Raw genomic sequence first — 14,908 nt, forward strand, 5'->3', positions numbered from 1 at the left:
TGGCCTACACCACAGCCACAGCCATGCCAGATCCAAGCCAAGTCTGTGACCCCACACCACAGCTCACCATAACACTGGATCCTTAACCCACTGAGCAAGGCCAGGGATTGAACTGGCATCTTCATGGATACTAGTCGAGTTCATAACCTGCTGAGCCACAACGGGAACTCCCAATTATGTTCTATTTTAAAGTTTTCTCTATTTTTTAAATTTCTCAAATTACAACACACACATACACACATGCACATCATACAAATCAATCAAGAACGATGGAGAATAGGAGTTCCTGTCGTGGTGCAACAGAAACAAATCCGACTACGAACCATGAGGTTGCGAATTCCATCCCTGACCTCGCTCAATGGGTTAAGGATCTGGCGTTGCCATGAGCTGTGGTGTAGGTCGCAGACGCAGTTCAGATCCTGCGTTACTGTAGCTGTGGTGTAGGCCGGCAGCTGTAGCTCTGATTTGACCCCTAGACTGGGAACGTCCATATGCTGTAGGTGCGGCCCTAAAAAGCAAAAAAAAAAAACAAGACTGATGGAGAACAGACCATTTCCATTTGGCCCAGCACTCACCCTGGGTGAAGCTGTGAGCTGAGGCTTTTACACACAGCCTGTCAGCCTGTTGGGGGAGGATTCTGTTGGTGTATGGAAGTTCTGAGCCAGAGCCCACAAGATAATTATCTTCCTTTGAGCTTATTTGCACTTTGGTTTATATTTTCCCCATTTTGCTTCCAAATAAAACCCCAGACTCTATGCCACCCTCTGCTGCCCTTTCTCTAAAAAGCAGCAGAGCCCAAATCTCAGCAAGCGTCTTTCTCTGGAGGGCTTAAATTTTACCCCATTGCTCCAAGCTTTCTCCAAAACTACAGCAGAGCCTTCACAAGGGAAGTTCAGTTTCTCCTAAACGTGTGTCCATTCTCACCTACGGGGTGGCCACAAAAGACCTCCCTGTGTGTGCTTGACAAGGGCAGTGGAACGGGCCAGATGACCCGGCTCCTGGAACAGCCCGCAGCTAGGTGCCTGCCACGCCAACTCGGACGCGGGTTCCCTGCGGCCTGGCAGCTGCAGAGGTGCAGAGCGCGAGCCATCGCCCCCGGAGGAGAAGGGCTTGTGCCGGCATCTCCCACGCATGCGCTGTGCCGCCCGACACAGAGCCCATACTCTCAAAATCCTTATTTTCCTTCTGTAAAGTGGAGGCAAAAACATGTGCCCTTTCTACTCACAGGTTCTCATGAGGATCAAATGAGATAAGGCACATGGATGTGTTTGCAAACAAAAATGAAAGATGTTTGTGTACAATTTCCCAGCGGTGTGATGCGCAGCCCTTCCCAGATCCTCGCCCAGCTAGTCGCTCGTCTGTGCACCAGGAAGGCCCCATCTCCTCTTTGTTCTCTCCCCTTCGTTTCTGCTTTTGTTTTCCTTTTCTTCCTCCCTCCGGTCCTGGAGGCAGCCTGACCCTTCCTTCCAATTGGTGATGGTTCTGCGCTTTCACCGCTGAACTGAAGGCCAGGGCTGGCTCAGGTTGCCTGAGAAAAAGGACTGAGCTCCCCCTTCCTCAAGGAGGTAAAGTGCCTGAGATGACACGTTTTATCTCTGATTCTCCCAGGCTCAGGCCACGGCATCGCCGCACACATCGCCCACGCATGGAGGTGGCCGCCCGCTGCCGATGCCTGTGCGCTCCGCCTCCGCTGGCTCCACCCCCACCCACTGCCCGCAGGACCCCCTGAGCGGCGTCGGCGGGGACATGCAGGAGGCCTTCGCCCAAGGTGAGCTCGGGGGCAGAGTGTGCTGGAGAGCTGGAGGGGTTGGAATCATGGACAGGATTCCTACTGAGGGCTTCCCGTCTCTTTCCTTTTGTGTGCTTAGCTCTCAGTGACTGCATTTTCACTATGGTAAAAAATAAGTCAGGCGCTGGCCCTTTCTCATCGCATGGGCGGCGCCCGTCGGGAGGGCTGCAGGCTGTGTGTGTGTGTGTGTGTGTGTGTGTGTGTGTGTGTGTGAGAGAGAGAGAGAGAGAGAGAGAGAGAGTGTGTGAAGTACAGGCTGCCTGGGCTTCTGTGCTCTTTTTGCCAAGTTGTGGGAAATGCCTTGTCTTTTTTGCCTCGCCTGGAGGAACTGGATGGAGGAATTCCCAAAGTCACGTGCTCGGCCTGGAAGGTTTCGAGCAAGCAGGAGGTGGAAGAGTGGAACTGCAGACAGGCCCTTGCTCAAGGCTTCTGGTCCGCGGAGCCAACAGCCAGCCGTGTCTGTAGCTGGGGGAAGACGAGGCCGCTCAGGAGGCCTTGTTGGGGTGGAGACGAGAGCAGGGAGGTGGTTCTGGGGAGGAAGTCCTGCCCCAGGGTTTGTTCTGGAATCCACCTCTTTTGACTGTGGCTGAGATGCGCGGAGCTGGCAGGGCCCTGCTCTTCGGCGGAGGAGAGCGAGGAGGGCCATGGGCCTGGGTGCCTGTGCACCTGCCGTGCCCGGGGGCCCGCTGAGCTGCTCCGCCCACCTCCCCTTACGCATTCCGTGTCCCAAGGCCCGGCCCTCAGCTCGCTCCCCCACCCACCACCTGGCACTGCCATCTGCTCTGACTCCCCCCAGGTACGAGGAGAAACCTCCGCAATGACCTGCTGGTGGCTGCCGACTCCATCACCAACACCATGTCATCCCTGGTGAAGGAGCTCCACTCAGGTGACGCCCAGAGCTCCCGCCCGGCCTCCCGCCGCCCCCTCCGTGCCCTCCTCACTGCCCCGGCCCACGGTCCTCTTGCCTTCCAGGAGCGCTGGAGGTCTTCTCCCCGAGAACCTGGCTCCCACCCGGGGTCACCCAGAGCTGATCACACACGTGGGTCTCTCCTAAGAGCGCGCCTTGCGGAGCAAACACATCTCAGCCTCCAAAGCAGCGCCGTCTGGGCGCAGTTAGGCCCGGCCTCGCTTAACCTGTCTTCCGTCTGTGCTTCCTCCACAGCTGCTCTTTCCTTAGGCCTGCTCGGCTGGCTCCCTCGGGCGCTCTCCTGGATGACTGGAACCGAATCAGCCACAAAAGCTTCTGGACTTTCTCCCGGCTGCCTTTCTGCTCTCTCCTATTTGATTTGGTTTTGAAACCCTATTCTCTCCTTTTGTCCATGGCGAGGCTCTGATTTCACTCCAAGTTCATGACCTGAGTCCCTTGCTTCCTTCATTCCTGGTGTTCAGTCTTATCTATGACTCTCTCTCTATCACTGAGCTGTTTCGGTGATTTTCCAGAGACCCTTACCTTGTGGCAAATTTCCCCATCCATAAAACCCAGGAAGGAGAGAAAAGGCTAGAAGAGAAGGCCATTCCCATATCATCGTATCTTTAAGAATCCCCATGATTCCATCAATTTCATAGCTGCCAGATATTTTACTAATGTTTTTTACAGCGGTCTGATTTCCGTGTCATATTTTAAATAAACAGGCTCCCTTCCTAAGTGCTGTGGGTCGCTCATACCGATGGCCCGCTTTTGTTGCTTTTCACCTAATGCGGAGCTTTTAAATACCTTGAACTGGCTCACCAAGATTATTAAATAAAGACATAGAGCAGGGTTTTTTCCGTGGGCCTTGCAGACACATATCCTTATTCAGACACATACGTTGTAATCATCCGTCCATGCGCTTAAGGAAGGCCAGCTTTGGGTGTTTCCTCAGACCTTTGTAAGAGAATCACGTGCCTTTAGTATTGTCATGGGCCCAGGCCAAGGTCTGACCCACAGCTTCACTCTTAAATCTGCTGTTTTGGTTTGGAGGAGAGTAAGTGTGTGGCCTAGGTTGGTTTTCCAGGGCAGTTAAGGTGCCAGTTCCCCTGTGCAGGGAGTGTTATGATAACACTGTCTCCGCTCCAGTACCATTTCTCAGTTCCCTTTAGAAGCACTGCCCCTACACACACACACACACACACACACACACACACACACAGAAACAGGAGCGGTGACCGCAAGGAGTGTTATGATAATGCTATCTCCCCTCCAGTACCATTTCTCAGTTCCCTTTAGAAGCACTGCCCCTCCACACACACACACACACACACACACACACACACACACACAGAGGCACACACGAGAGGTGACCGCCTTTGAGATGACCTCATAGGTGATTAGAAAGTCCCTTCCCTTAAATAGCTCCCCACAGACGCCAGAAATCCCACTTTTGGAGGGAATTTCTTAGGGAATTTCAGGCCTCGGAAATGAAGCACACGTGCCTCATGGCCACCTATTAGGGTTTGTGCAAAATAAGTGGTTCATGAGCTTGTCACACTGGTTCGCGAAGTAACTAGACATCCTTAAATGCGAAGTACGTAGAGCCCAAACAGCTTCGGAGAAAGTGAGTGTGAGGGTGCCCAGCCATCTCTCCGGTAGAAAGGACCGTTTTACGCATCCTGCTGTCCCCTCCCCTTGCTGTGGAAAGGTGGTGCTTGGCCTAAGGGTGTGCAGCTTGAAGGGGCAGAGCTGGTCCTGGAGCTGAGGTCTGAACGTGACGCTGAAGCACAGGATGAGGTGTCAGGTCTGCCGTCCCGCGAGGGCCCCTCTCGGATGCCCCGCTTCCCGAGCCCCAGAGTCCATAGGCGGCCGTGGACTAGGGCCGCAGCCAGTGTCCCTGTCAGACAGATGTGAACTCCTTTCATTCAGGTGCCAGGCGGCCAGGTTCTGAGCGAGGGCAAGAGCCTTGCCTGACACCAGCCCAGTGTCCCTGTCACTGTCGAGGCTGCTGTGAGGTGGGATGAGACACCCACACTGCCTGTGCATGCATTCTCTACAGCATGGACATGCTGTTTCTACCCACCCTCCTCATCTTTTTTGAATTTTTGTCACAAATAATGGGCTCTTAGATGTGCAAAGGACCTCCGAAGTCATTTCATCCAGCTTGCTGCCCAGTATAAAAGTCCTCTGTTTGAATATTTCCAGTGAGCTCATTCATGACCAGCTCCCATCCCTGGGAAGTTCTTTCTAATCCTGGAGACAGAACTCTGACTTGCCATGACGAAGTGACCCTCACTCCACCCCCCAGATCCCCAGAGTGAGTTCGGCCCGTCCTCTTCAGGTTGGCCCTTCAGGTAGCTGATGGATGTCACGTGGCTCCCCCGCAGGCCTCCTGCTCAGGCAGCTGTTTGGTCCCTTTGGCCCGTCTTCATGTGACGTGGGTTTCACTCGAGCATCCCGTGTGCCCACCGGGATGTGGCCAAGTGTTTCCAGGCCCCGGTTCAAGGGAGGTCCTGGGGCTCCAGCCGACGGCTCCACCTTGGGGGGTGGGGTCTGTCCCCGCCCCCACCCTGGGCAGGTCCCTGGAAAGCAGCCTTAGATGGCATTCGCTTTTTTCCACAGAGCCACTTCAGTGTGACACTCTTCAGTCATTTGAAGTTCGTTGTCAGCTAAGACCTCTAAGTGTGTGGTGGTGGTGGTTTTTAATGGGAGCCAGTGTGCATCTAGAGACTCCTTGCCGTGCACGTTTATGTTGTCTTCTTGAACCTGAATGCAAGATACTAGCTGTATCCCTACTGCGTGTCATCACCTTAGGGAAGCCAGTGACAGAGCCAGCAGCCGGGCAGGTGACATCAGGCTGCACGGCTGCTCTGGGCTCAGGGCTCCTGGGGACGTGATGCTGAGGCACCAGACCGCACAGCAGGCAGAGCAGGCAATTTAAGCCCCGAGGCCTGCAGCCGGGAGCCTGCAGCTCGGGTTTCGTCCCGGCCTCCCAAGTTACTCCCTTCTCCCTCCTCCTGAGCTTCTCCTGTGCTGAAGGGTCACTGGCCTCCTTGGACTTGTTTTCACAGCAGAGGAAGGTGCAGAGGAAGAAGAAGAGAAGATGCAGAATGGGAAAGACAGAGGTAAAGGCAGCTCGCCAGGACCCCTAGTCCGAGTGGGAGCCAGAGCTCTGGCCCTTGAACGAACTCCCCCTCTCCCTTCGTTTCTGCCTGCCCTCCTGCTGCCGCCCTTCCCCAGAGCTTTCAGACCCCCGTGGATCCTTCTCCCTACTTTTCCCGACAGATGGTCAAGGTGGTCGTGTCAGTGGGTCAACAGAAGCGTCCTGATTTCCTGACACGTAAGACGTCAGATACAGGACACAGATACGAAGGAAGCACCAAACATGACCCCTTGCCTCAAGGCGTTTATGGTATAGCTAGGAAAGCAAAATTAAGATATGCAAAATAAGTAGGAGATAAAAGGAAGTGGCAGGAAAAGTAAGTCCTCAGACTTTGAGTATATGGATGATTATAAATGCAGAAGCGTTTCTGAAAAGGAGAAGATTACTGTCGACAAAATAGCCAAATGGTTTTGTGGCTTCTCGGAGGATTTCAAAGCAGTAGAGAAAGGTATTAGCAAAGGACATAATGCCTTCCTCATTTTAGTGTGTGTAAAACCTTCTTAATAACTTGTTATGTTCAAAGAGCTGCACTAAATGATTTCCACGGATAATCTCACTCAGGCCTCAACAACCCGGTGAGATATGTAATACCGTGTTCTTCCCATTTTACCGATGAGGACATAGGCTCAGGGAAATTTAGATCGAGCAGCTATTAAGAGGGAAAGATTGGATTTGAACTGGGTCGTTCTGCCTCCAAACTTCATGCTCTGAACCTTCGTGTTTCTACACCACCCTGGACCCATAACACACTTCTCTGTGCACATTGGCAGGTTAGCTATTATATCTTTGACACATTAACCTGTCTGTTGCTGGATTCCTTCAAAATGGCAGCTCCACAAGGCAGAGATTTTGGTCTTCTTTGCTCAGGTTTTGTCCCCTAAAACAGTGCCTGACTAGTGGCTGTCAGTAGATTCCCAGCCGTCAGGGCGTAGACGGGGCACGGTGCAGGAGAGCACCGCGTCGGGGAGGAGGCTGAGGGCTGCGGTGTGAGAGGCAGCTGGCCCAGCTCTCAGGTCCCCCCAGGATGCTCTGCACTTAACACACCTGTCCTGTGTGACCCCCACGCCCCGTGACAGGGCTCTGGACGGTTAAAGACCTCGCCCAGGTAGCCAGAGGCAGAACCTGGTCTCAGCCCAGGTGTCTCGAGGCCCAGTGGCCATGCTTCGTCTGAGCAGCCCGGGAGACCAAGGGGCCTGAAAGAAGCCTTAGGAAGGTGGAAAGAAGTGGATACAGGAAAGGAAGCTGTGATGGGAAAGGGGGCGCGCCTGAGAGGGGGCGCCCACAGTGGCTAGCGTGGACAAGAGAGAGAGAGAGGTCTTTGGAGTCTGTCAGCAAGGATGCTGGAGTTGCCAGGGGAGAAGGAAAACACACCCCAGGTGCTGAAATCATCGTGTGAGTCAGAGCAGGGCCTGGAAGAGAGTGGACAATAGCTGTGATGAATTGATGAGAATGATGTATCTGGCGTGGCCGTCAAAAGGGCAGCAGCAAAGGGCAGCAGTGTTTGACACATCCAGAAATGCTGCCGAGAAATGGACAGAAGATTGACTTCCTCATGCAGACAGGGGACCGGGAAGAAGGCAGGAGGGTTGTGATGCAAGAGATGAAGAGAAGAGGAGACACAGAGATAGATTTACGCTGATGTAAACACATGCTGCAAACACATGCATGCACGCACTCACAGTCCAGCCAGACCCCGGCATTCCTGTGGAATGTTCTTGGCTGAAGACATAACAGCTGCTTCCTTGGCCCCTCTTCTCTATACCCTCCCTTCCCCAATAGCTTTTCCCATGGCCTCTCCTCAGGCTCCCCCACTCCCCCGAAGCACACCGAGGACTCTGCCCTGACGGCGACTGCAGCCCCTAGTCCTGGTTCAAGGCTGGGTGTAGGCTGTGTCTCACACATGGACTGTGTATGGTTTCTCTTGTCTGGTGCCTGCTGGCCTCAGAGGCTGTCTGTCTTTGCACCTGTGTTGTCACCATCTCCCCTTTCTGTCCCTCTTGCTTTGTATGTCTCTCTGAAATCTTTCTGTGCAAATGCTTGAATTTCTATTTCTGTGGCTTTTAAGCATCATCCCAAGAGGAAGAGTGTTAAGAGGTGGGGTGAGAGATGGGTACGGGTTTTTAAAAAATGACTCTCAACATTGTATAGGTCCTAGGATATGTCCCTGAAGCTAACATGTAGCTGTTATGTGAGTATAGTTATAAAATCAAGTGTTTTCATGGATGGACCTTCTGATTCCCCACTGTGATCTAGGCTTAAGATTGTACTGTTGGGAGTTCCCGTTGTAGCTCAGTGGTTAACGAATCCAACTAGGAACTGTGAGGTTGCGGTTCAATCCCTGACCTCGCTCAGTGGGTTAAGGATCTGGCATTGCTGTGAGCTGTGGTGTAGGTCGCAGAAACGGCTCGGATCCCGTGTTGCTATGGCTGTGGTGTAGGCCAGAAGCTGTAGCTCCGATTAGACCCCTAGCCTGGGAACCTCCATGTGCCCCAGGTACGGCCCTAAAAAGGCAAAAAGACCAAAAAAAACAGATTGTATCATAGACTGAGGTAGCATTAACTACTGTCACCAAGGCATTAGAGAGCACTAACTAGCAACCACAAAGAGAGAGAAGATTTGCGTCTTTGGAGTTGAAACCATACTGACATAATACAAACACCACTTGGTCAGCACCTCGTCAGGCATAGTCTGCTCAATGGGAAAACCATGAGAGCTAAATGGGCACTTTTTGTTTTTTTTTTTTTGGCCATGCCTGCCACATGAGAAGTCCCCAAGCCAAGGATCAAACCAAGCCACAGCCATGACCCAAGCCACAGCACTGACAATGCTGAATCCTTAACCTGCCTAGCCACCAGGGAACTCCCAGGTGGGCACTTGTGAAGAATTCATGACCGAGCTGACCTGGCAGCCACATTCACCTCTCCCTCGAGCTGCTCCCTGCCCTCCCCAGCTGTCTGTCCGGCTGCATCCTGACCAATGCTTCTGCTCCACTGGGCACCCTTCCTGCTTTGCATCTGCTCCCTCGCGTGGTCGGTACGGATAACCAAGACTCCGTAGATGAAACATGGGCTAGCCTGCCTTCCCCCCCAGATTACTCCAGAGCCCTAAATTCATCTCAGCTACTCCAGAGCCTCATGTTGTATGCCTGTGTCCTTCAAAATCACCTCCCCCACAGCCTGCCACCACAGTGTCAGGAGCTGTAAATCCGCTTGGCACGCTTCAGGCTGGTGCGTGTCTGGTAGACTGACAGCAGCGGTCCTTGGTGAAAAGAGAGCAGGCTTTGGAGGGTCCAGGCAGTGGTTCAGGATTCCAGGGTGAGCCCGACTATGATTTAGTATCCCAAGCAGATAGGGAAATTGTGCTCTTATCAAAGTTTAAATCATTTTCACCTTGTTCGTGTGCAGAACCCGATGGGCGGAGCCCCCAATAGAACTGCTCCCTAGATTTAAGGTGGATTCCTTTCCATGTTAGTCTTATTTTTTTCCTCTTCCTGAGAGCCACTTGTCTCCAAGGCTGTTTTATGTCAGTTGCAGCTGCTGGTTGTAGGAAGTCTGACTCCCCTGTTTCATACCTGGTCGGGGAAAAGTGGACCAATGAGGAACAAAGGGGAGAGGCCAGGCCAGGCCAGGAGCCCCCAGGGCAGGGAACCCCTAGGAGAAGAGGCGGGGGGTGAGGAGACCCCGGCTGTGACCTCGGTGTGTTGTTTGTGTCTGTTGCACACAGGTTAGCGGAGGAGCCGGGACAGAGAGGAAGCGAGGTGAGTAGTGTCTCTGCCGGCCCCCAGAGCCCCTTCCCCACCCGCCTTTCCTCGGTCATGCTTCTTAAGCCAGAGCCACCCCAGCACATGAGATGCAAGTTGGGGTTTCCTCTAGGAGCCCCGCTGCACCTCTTCTCTTGTACGGCCCTGCTGGTGTACCTGCTTGCCCCAGTTTCCCGGCCGGATCTGTCTTGCACTGCCCTGGGCCTGGGCCGCAGGCAGGCCCTCGTGTCCCCTGTGTCTGCATACAGGCGGCAGACCAGACACTGCTGGCTGGAACAGGCCCTGGGAGCAGGCGCCAGAGCTCACCTCCCAGGACGGCTCTGCCTCCTTGCTCCTGATTTCCCACCGCCACTGTCATGTCATTTCTCTCTGGGGTTCCAAACCACAGCCAGCAAGCACACCCCTGAGGTTCTGTCACCCAGAGTTGGAACCCACCACGTGTTTCTGTCACACAGGATTCATAAAGCTGACCAAGCCATTTCCCATGACGCCTGGCCAAGCTGCACTGTTTCTTCACCTCCTAAAAAATTTTAATAACAGTACAGATTTCCCCGCAGGCCAATGCCCATTGCCATTAGGAATTAATCTTTCGCGTTTTTCCATCTCAGGACCTTAACTCTTAACGGGTCCCAGTTCCAAGGCAGTGCAGCTTTGGCACAGGCGCCCCGGAAGGATGGGAATGGATGGGAATAAGGGGACAGCGCGTCCGTTCAGGAGGAGTTCTTTCCAGGCTAGATGCCTTGATGCGGCCATAAGAGTCTTCCCTCCCTCCCCCATCTCCTGTGTTTAAAGTTAGGCCTCGGTTACAGATCTTACAGGCAGAAAAGCCAGGGCTGCAGCCCATGATCCAGAAAAGGAACTTTCTCAGGCCCTTCTGAGGCGTCTCCCCCTGGAGCAGCCTCCCGCCTTTTCCTGACACCCCCGCCCCCCGGCTGCACCAGGCCCTGGGTTCTGTCCTGCTCGCTCTCTGGGGCCTGCTGTCTCTGAGCCCCCACTGACTCCGGGATCGTGCAGGCTAAGGATGGGCAGCCCCGAGCTGCAGGAATCCCCTCCCTGCCCTGGGAATCCCGGAGCCCCCGAGGCCCCAGGGCAGGCTTTTGCCTGAGCTCACTGCGCATGCGGACAAGGCCCTTCCTGACAGCAGGCCTGGCTGCCTCTGCCAGCAAGCGAGTCCGTAGCTGACTTGCGCTGGGGGAGCCTGCCAGAGCCCCTCTTCCCGGGGCACAGAGGTCCTGGGGGACAAGGAAGCCATCAGGCCCGCCCCCACTTCATGCACACAAGGAAGCTAAGGCCCACTACCCAGGAGCTTGGAGCCAGAACTGGCATCGGAGCTGGAGCTTCTGCTCCTAGTGCTGTCCTCGGACCCCTCAGGAGTTATGAGAAACTCTGCAGCAGCGGAGAATGAAAAGCATAAACGCTCAGGTGGGGCAGTTTCACGGACCCTTGCCTTCTGCTCCTCTGAGGCCGTGAGGCTCAGGCTTTCCCTCCCTCTACGCAGCGCTTTGCGGCACATCCCCGACCTCTTCGCCCTTCTCAGTCACAGTTCTTCCCCTGAGCCTCCCGCATTCCAAAACCTTGCACTGTGAACACCCTTCTTTCTTCCCTGGAAACGCTTCCTGACCCTGTGACCTAAGCAAGCACTCCAAAGACTCGAGGTACCCCCAGAAAAAGGAAGCCCCCTTTCCCTAAAAGGGGGTGTGAGTATTGTCAGCCCTTTGCATGTTGAAAGTTGAAAGGTGCGCATTCCAGCAGCACCAACGTTGCACGTTTGTCTTGTTCCCGGCAGATGTTAGCAGCCTTTGCTCGGAGACCCTCAGCAGTGCCTGTGAGTCACAGTGCGTCTGTCCTGCACAGGCACGGGGGACGTGGAGCGAGCTGGCACCAACACAAGGAAGGCGAGGTCCTCCCCCAGAGGCGAATTCCTGTCCATCTTTCCACGGCACACCTGGACCAGGCCTGCGGGCTGCCAGACGTCACCACCCGCCAGGCAGAGGGGAGCCCGAGCCCCTGGGAAGTGGGAGGGGCGCGCCCCCCTCCTGGCACAGCCCTGCATGAACTAGCATCTTCATCACTCCCTTCCGGGCATGGTCTCATCTCTGCAACAGGGAATTTACTGGAGATTGAAAAGAGAAAAGAAACAGCACGACTCTCCTGTGTGTGTGACCTGATGGAGTTCTTGCTGGCATCTCGCCAGCATGCGCGTTGTCCCCCAGGGTGAGGGCACAAGTTTTCTCCCGACCTTTGACCTTTAAAAGCCAACAGGTTTTCTTCCCTCTGTCGTGCAAAGACAGCTTCAGGCCCTGCTCAGTTCAACAAACGTTCACACCCTGGCCACAGTGCTAAAAATAGCCTCCTTCCTTTCTCTCTCACTGCTTAGGCTTCCGCCCCGGTCGGTGCCGCCGCTCAGCAGCCCAGGCGGGAAGCGGGAGCAGAGAGAGCTCTGCCCTGCAGCCCCTGCTACGGCCTCCTCCCGCCGCGGCTGGAGAGGGGATCCTGGGCCGCAGAGCCCGGCGGGCCGGCGGGGCGCGCGGACCCGTGACCGCCAGGGGGCGCGCTGCCCGGCCTCTCCCCTCTCGGGTCCATTCGGCTCCGGCGCACTTGGTAATCAATCCCAATTCCCGGTGATTTTCATTTATTTTTTTCTCCTCCCTGGGCTCCAGGATGTTATTTTTAGTAGAAGAACTGCTATAAATATTTATAAAGGGCAGCGACTGGAATGAAGCGAGAGGCCCCACAGCTGGCTCTCCTACGGGCCCCAACGCACACGCCTCTGCAGACCCCTGCCCGCTGCCGGAGGAGGTCTGTGCAGAGCCCGCGGGCTCGAGCCACGGCCGCCCACGGAGCGTCACGTGGAAGCCTCGTTGGGGTGCAGCGGCAGGGCCCTTCTCCCCGAGGGAGGCCAGGCTCGCGTGGGGCGCTGTGCCCAGCTGCTCAGGGGCCAGCAATGAAGCAGGAGGGGCAGGTGCAGTCTGGGGCGCTCCAGGGGTGTGGGGGCCAGGAGGTTGGTCCCCCAAGTATGAAGAAGACAGACAGACACACACCCACACACACCTACACCCACACACACCCCGAGCCTCAGGAGACGCCCCCGGCCCAGGCTAGCGCCCCCACACACACCCCCGCAGCAGCGCCAGTGAAAACATCAGCGAGGCGCGCCCACCAACTCAGGGGCAGGGGTGAGAGTGACCAAATGGAAAGTTCTGGGGGACGTTCGGTGCCGACCAACGGCGAGACGCAGTGTGGAAGGGCTAGGCCAAGGCTTCACAGATGACACTGTTAGGTGATGGTGCCTCCCCCACAAGCCTGACTTCTCAGGCTTTGTGTCCCCGGCTCTGAGGACAGGGCAGAATCCCGCCTCCCGGGTCCTCACGTGAACTGCCTGCTTCTTCCAGAGCAAAAAGATTGAAAGGGACAGGCAGATTAAAAGCACCAGGGGGCTTCAAAACAGCCAAGTGCTTTGGGCAGCGGAGGTGCACGTGTGAATAGCAGTGTCACCTGGGCCCTGCCGCATGCGCGAGGCTGACCACCTTCCGGCAGGTGCTCACTCTCTGCTTGCCTTTGTCGAGAAGTAGCGTCGGGGTCTTCAGACACGAGAGAGGGTCCAAACTCCTAGCCACCTACCTTACCAGCACCCAGGGTGTGGTCAGGGGACCGAAGTGACCCTGGGTGGTCCATTTCTGTATAAATTCATGACAGTTGAGTTCCTTTCCCACTAGAATATCTACCATTTTCTAAGGCCCCTGAAGTGCCTGCTGACTGCTTGGCATCTGCCTTAGCGGGCAGACCCGTCACAGAAGCTTGAAGCTGGGGCCCCTTCCTCAACCCTAACCTGGAAGACAGACAATCGTCCCATAGTGGACACTTCCTTTTTAATTGTTCTGTGACCGTTTAGGAGCTGAATTTCACCTGGGGGATAATGTTTTGAGAGCACTGACACGGGCTCGCTGGGCTGGTGTGGATTTGTAGCTGCAAAGACCCTGGAGAAGTCCCCAAACCCGCCCTGGGTCTTGTGAAAGTCAAGGCCCCACCAAACCTCAGGCTCATAAATCCCAGCCTTGATGAGGTTCTGTTTGTTGTCACAGCCCCCCCCTCTGCTAGGCGTGCTTTTTCCACCGGCGGTCTCCCCCTCTTCTGCATTGCTTACGCCCTGCTCCTGTAGTCCGTGACAGCTTCGAAAAGGTACAGTTGCTATGGCAATGCCTAGAGCCATCTGAATTCCTGCTACACCTTCTGGAAGAAAAGGGCCTGTGAGGAGCCCTGCAGTAGATTCCAAACCTCGCCTTCCCTGGCCTCCTCTGTCAGAGGTCAGGTGACTGCTCGGGTGGCACGTGGGAGGTACATAGCCCAGCATCCTTCGGCACCTTCTCCATCACCACATGTCGCGTGCCCCTGGACAGGTTCTCCATGGGTGGATCAGAAAACCAAGGGAGTTTCCTACCAGGGGCTCTTAGGTATAAGACAATGCCAGTGGGTCTCAAACCTGGAATCAGAATCCCCTGGGGTGCTTGTTAAAACACGGATCGCTGGGTCCCACCCCCCAGCGTGTCTGACGCGGTAGCTCTGGGGCGGAGCTGGAGAGCTTGAGGTGCGGTTCTAACCGGCTCCTGGGTGGTGGGGGGCTGCTGTCCAAAGACCACACTGTGAGGCCCACTGCCTGCACTTTGATGAGGAGGAGCAAGACATCCACAGCGGTCCAAAAAGCCATGGCCAGTCAGATGCAGAAAAGCCAGCATCAGTTATCTAGTCTAGAGGAAGAAGGGGGAGACTTGGGGGTAGGGAGGGCTCTGCAGTCGAATTTCCTGGCCAGGATCACGGGGAGAGGGGCCTTAGTGATCCTAGACTGTTTCTGTTTGGTCCCCACTGATCAATAAACAAAGATCTTCCTCCAGACATGAGGATGGGGGCAGCATCAGAGGTGAGCTTTTGAAGGAGAGCAACCTCCCGGGTGCCTGGTGGCGGAGTGGGTTCTGCACAGTCTCGTCTTAGTGGCGGGAAGACCGCTGGCCTTCCTGGCTGGGGAGGGAGAAGGGGTGTTGTCAGCGCGTAGCCCCCTCGTTGGAGATTTTACGCCGAGATGCCTTCCCGGAACGCAGAAGCCATACTCCGCCGCTCAGGGGCCAGGGCCCAGCCGGGCGGCTGGCCCGAAGCTCCCGCCCCCACGGGTGTTATTCCAGGAAAGAAAAGGACGTGGAGAGAACGTGGTGGGTGTTGGAGGCCTCTCAGGTACAAGCAGCAGATGCCAAGGATTCTGACGCTTTCCCTGCACCCTTAACCCGCTTGGAAACC

The 14,908-nt window shown here is 55.4% G+C and overlaps 1 protein-coding gene across 50 annotated transcripts in view; it reads left to right on the forward strand.

Moving 5' to 3' along the window:
- The window catches only part of DTNB (dystrobrevin beta), a 247,992-nt gene extending 236,218 nt beyond the window's left edge, over positions 1–11,774 (forward strand). For 9 of the 50 annotated variants that reach the window (XM_085019797.1, XM_085019808.1, XM_085019818.1 and 6 more), the window contains 5 exons: positions 1,609–1,768; positions 2,586–2,675; positions 5,771–5,824; positions 9,586–9,619; positions 11,409–11,774. In XM_085019797.1, the coding sequence (XP_084875923.1) occupies positions 1,609–1,768; positions 2,586–2,675; positions 5,771–5,824; positions 9,586–9,590 (309 nt within the window). In that variant the 3' untranslated portion in view covers positions 9,591–9,619; positions 11,409–11,774. Of the gene's footprint in view, positions 1–1,608; positions 1,769–2,585; positions 2,676–2,951; positions 3,435–5,770; positions 8,896–9,585; positions 11,045–11,408 lie in introns of those variants that run through there. The other 41 variants (XM_085019800.1, XM_085019814.1, XM_085019820.1 and 38 more) reach the window with 15 other exon arrangements.
- Positions 11,775–14,908: the final 3,134 nt, after the last annotated feature.

Source organism: Sus scrofa, chromosome 3 (assembly GCF_054392235.1).
Source record: "Sus scrofa isolate SSC_HxYL_T2T_F1_AM1 chromosome 3, Sscrofa_HxYL_maternal_Yorkshire_Landrace_v2.0, whole genome shotgun sequence".
NCBI lineage: Eukaryota > Metazoa > Chordata > Mammalia > Artiodactyla > Suidae > Sus > Sus scrofa.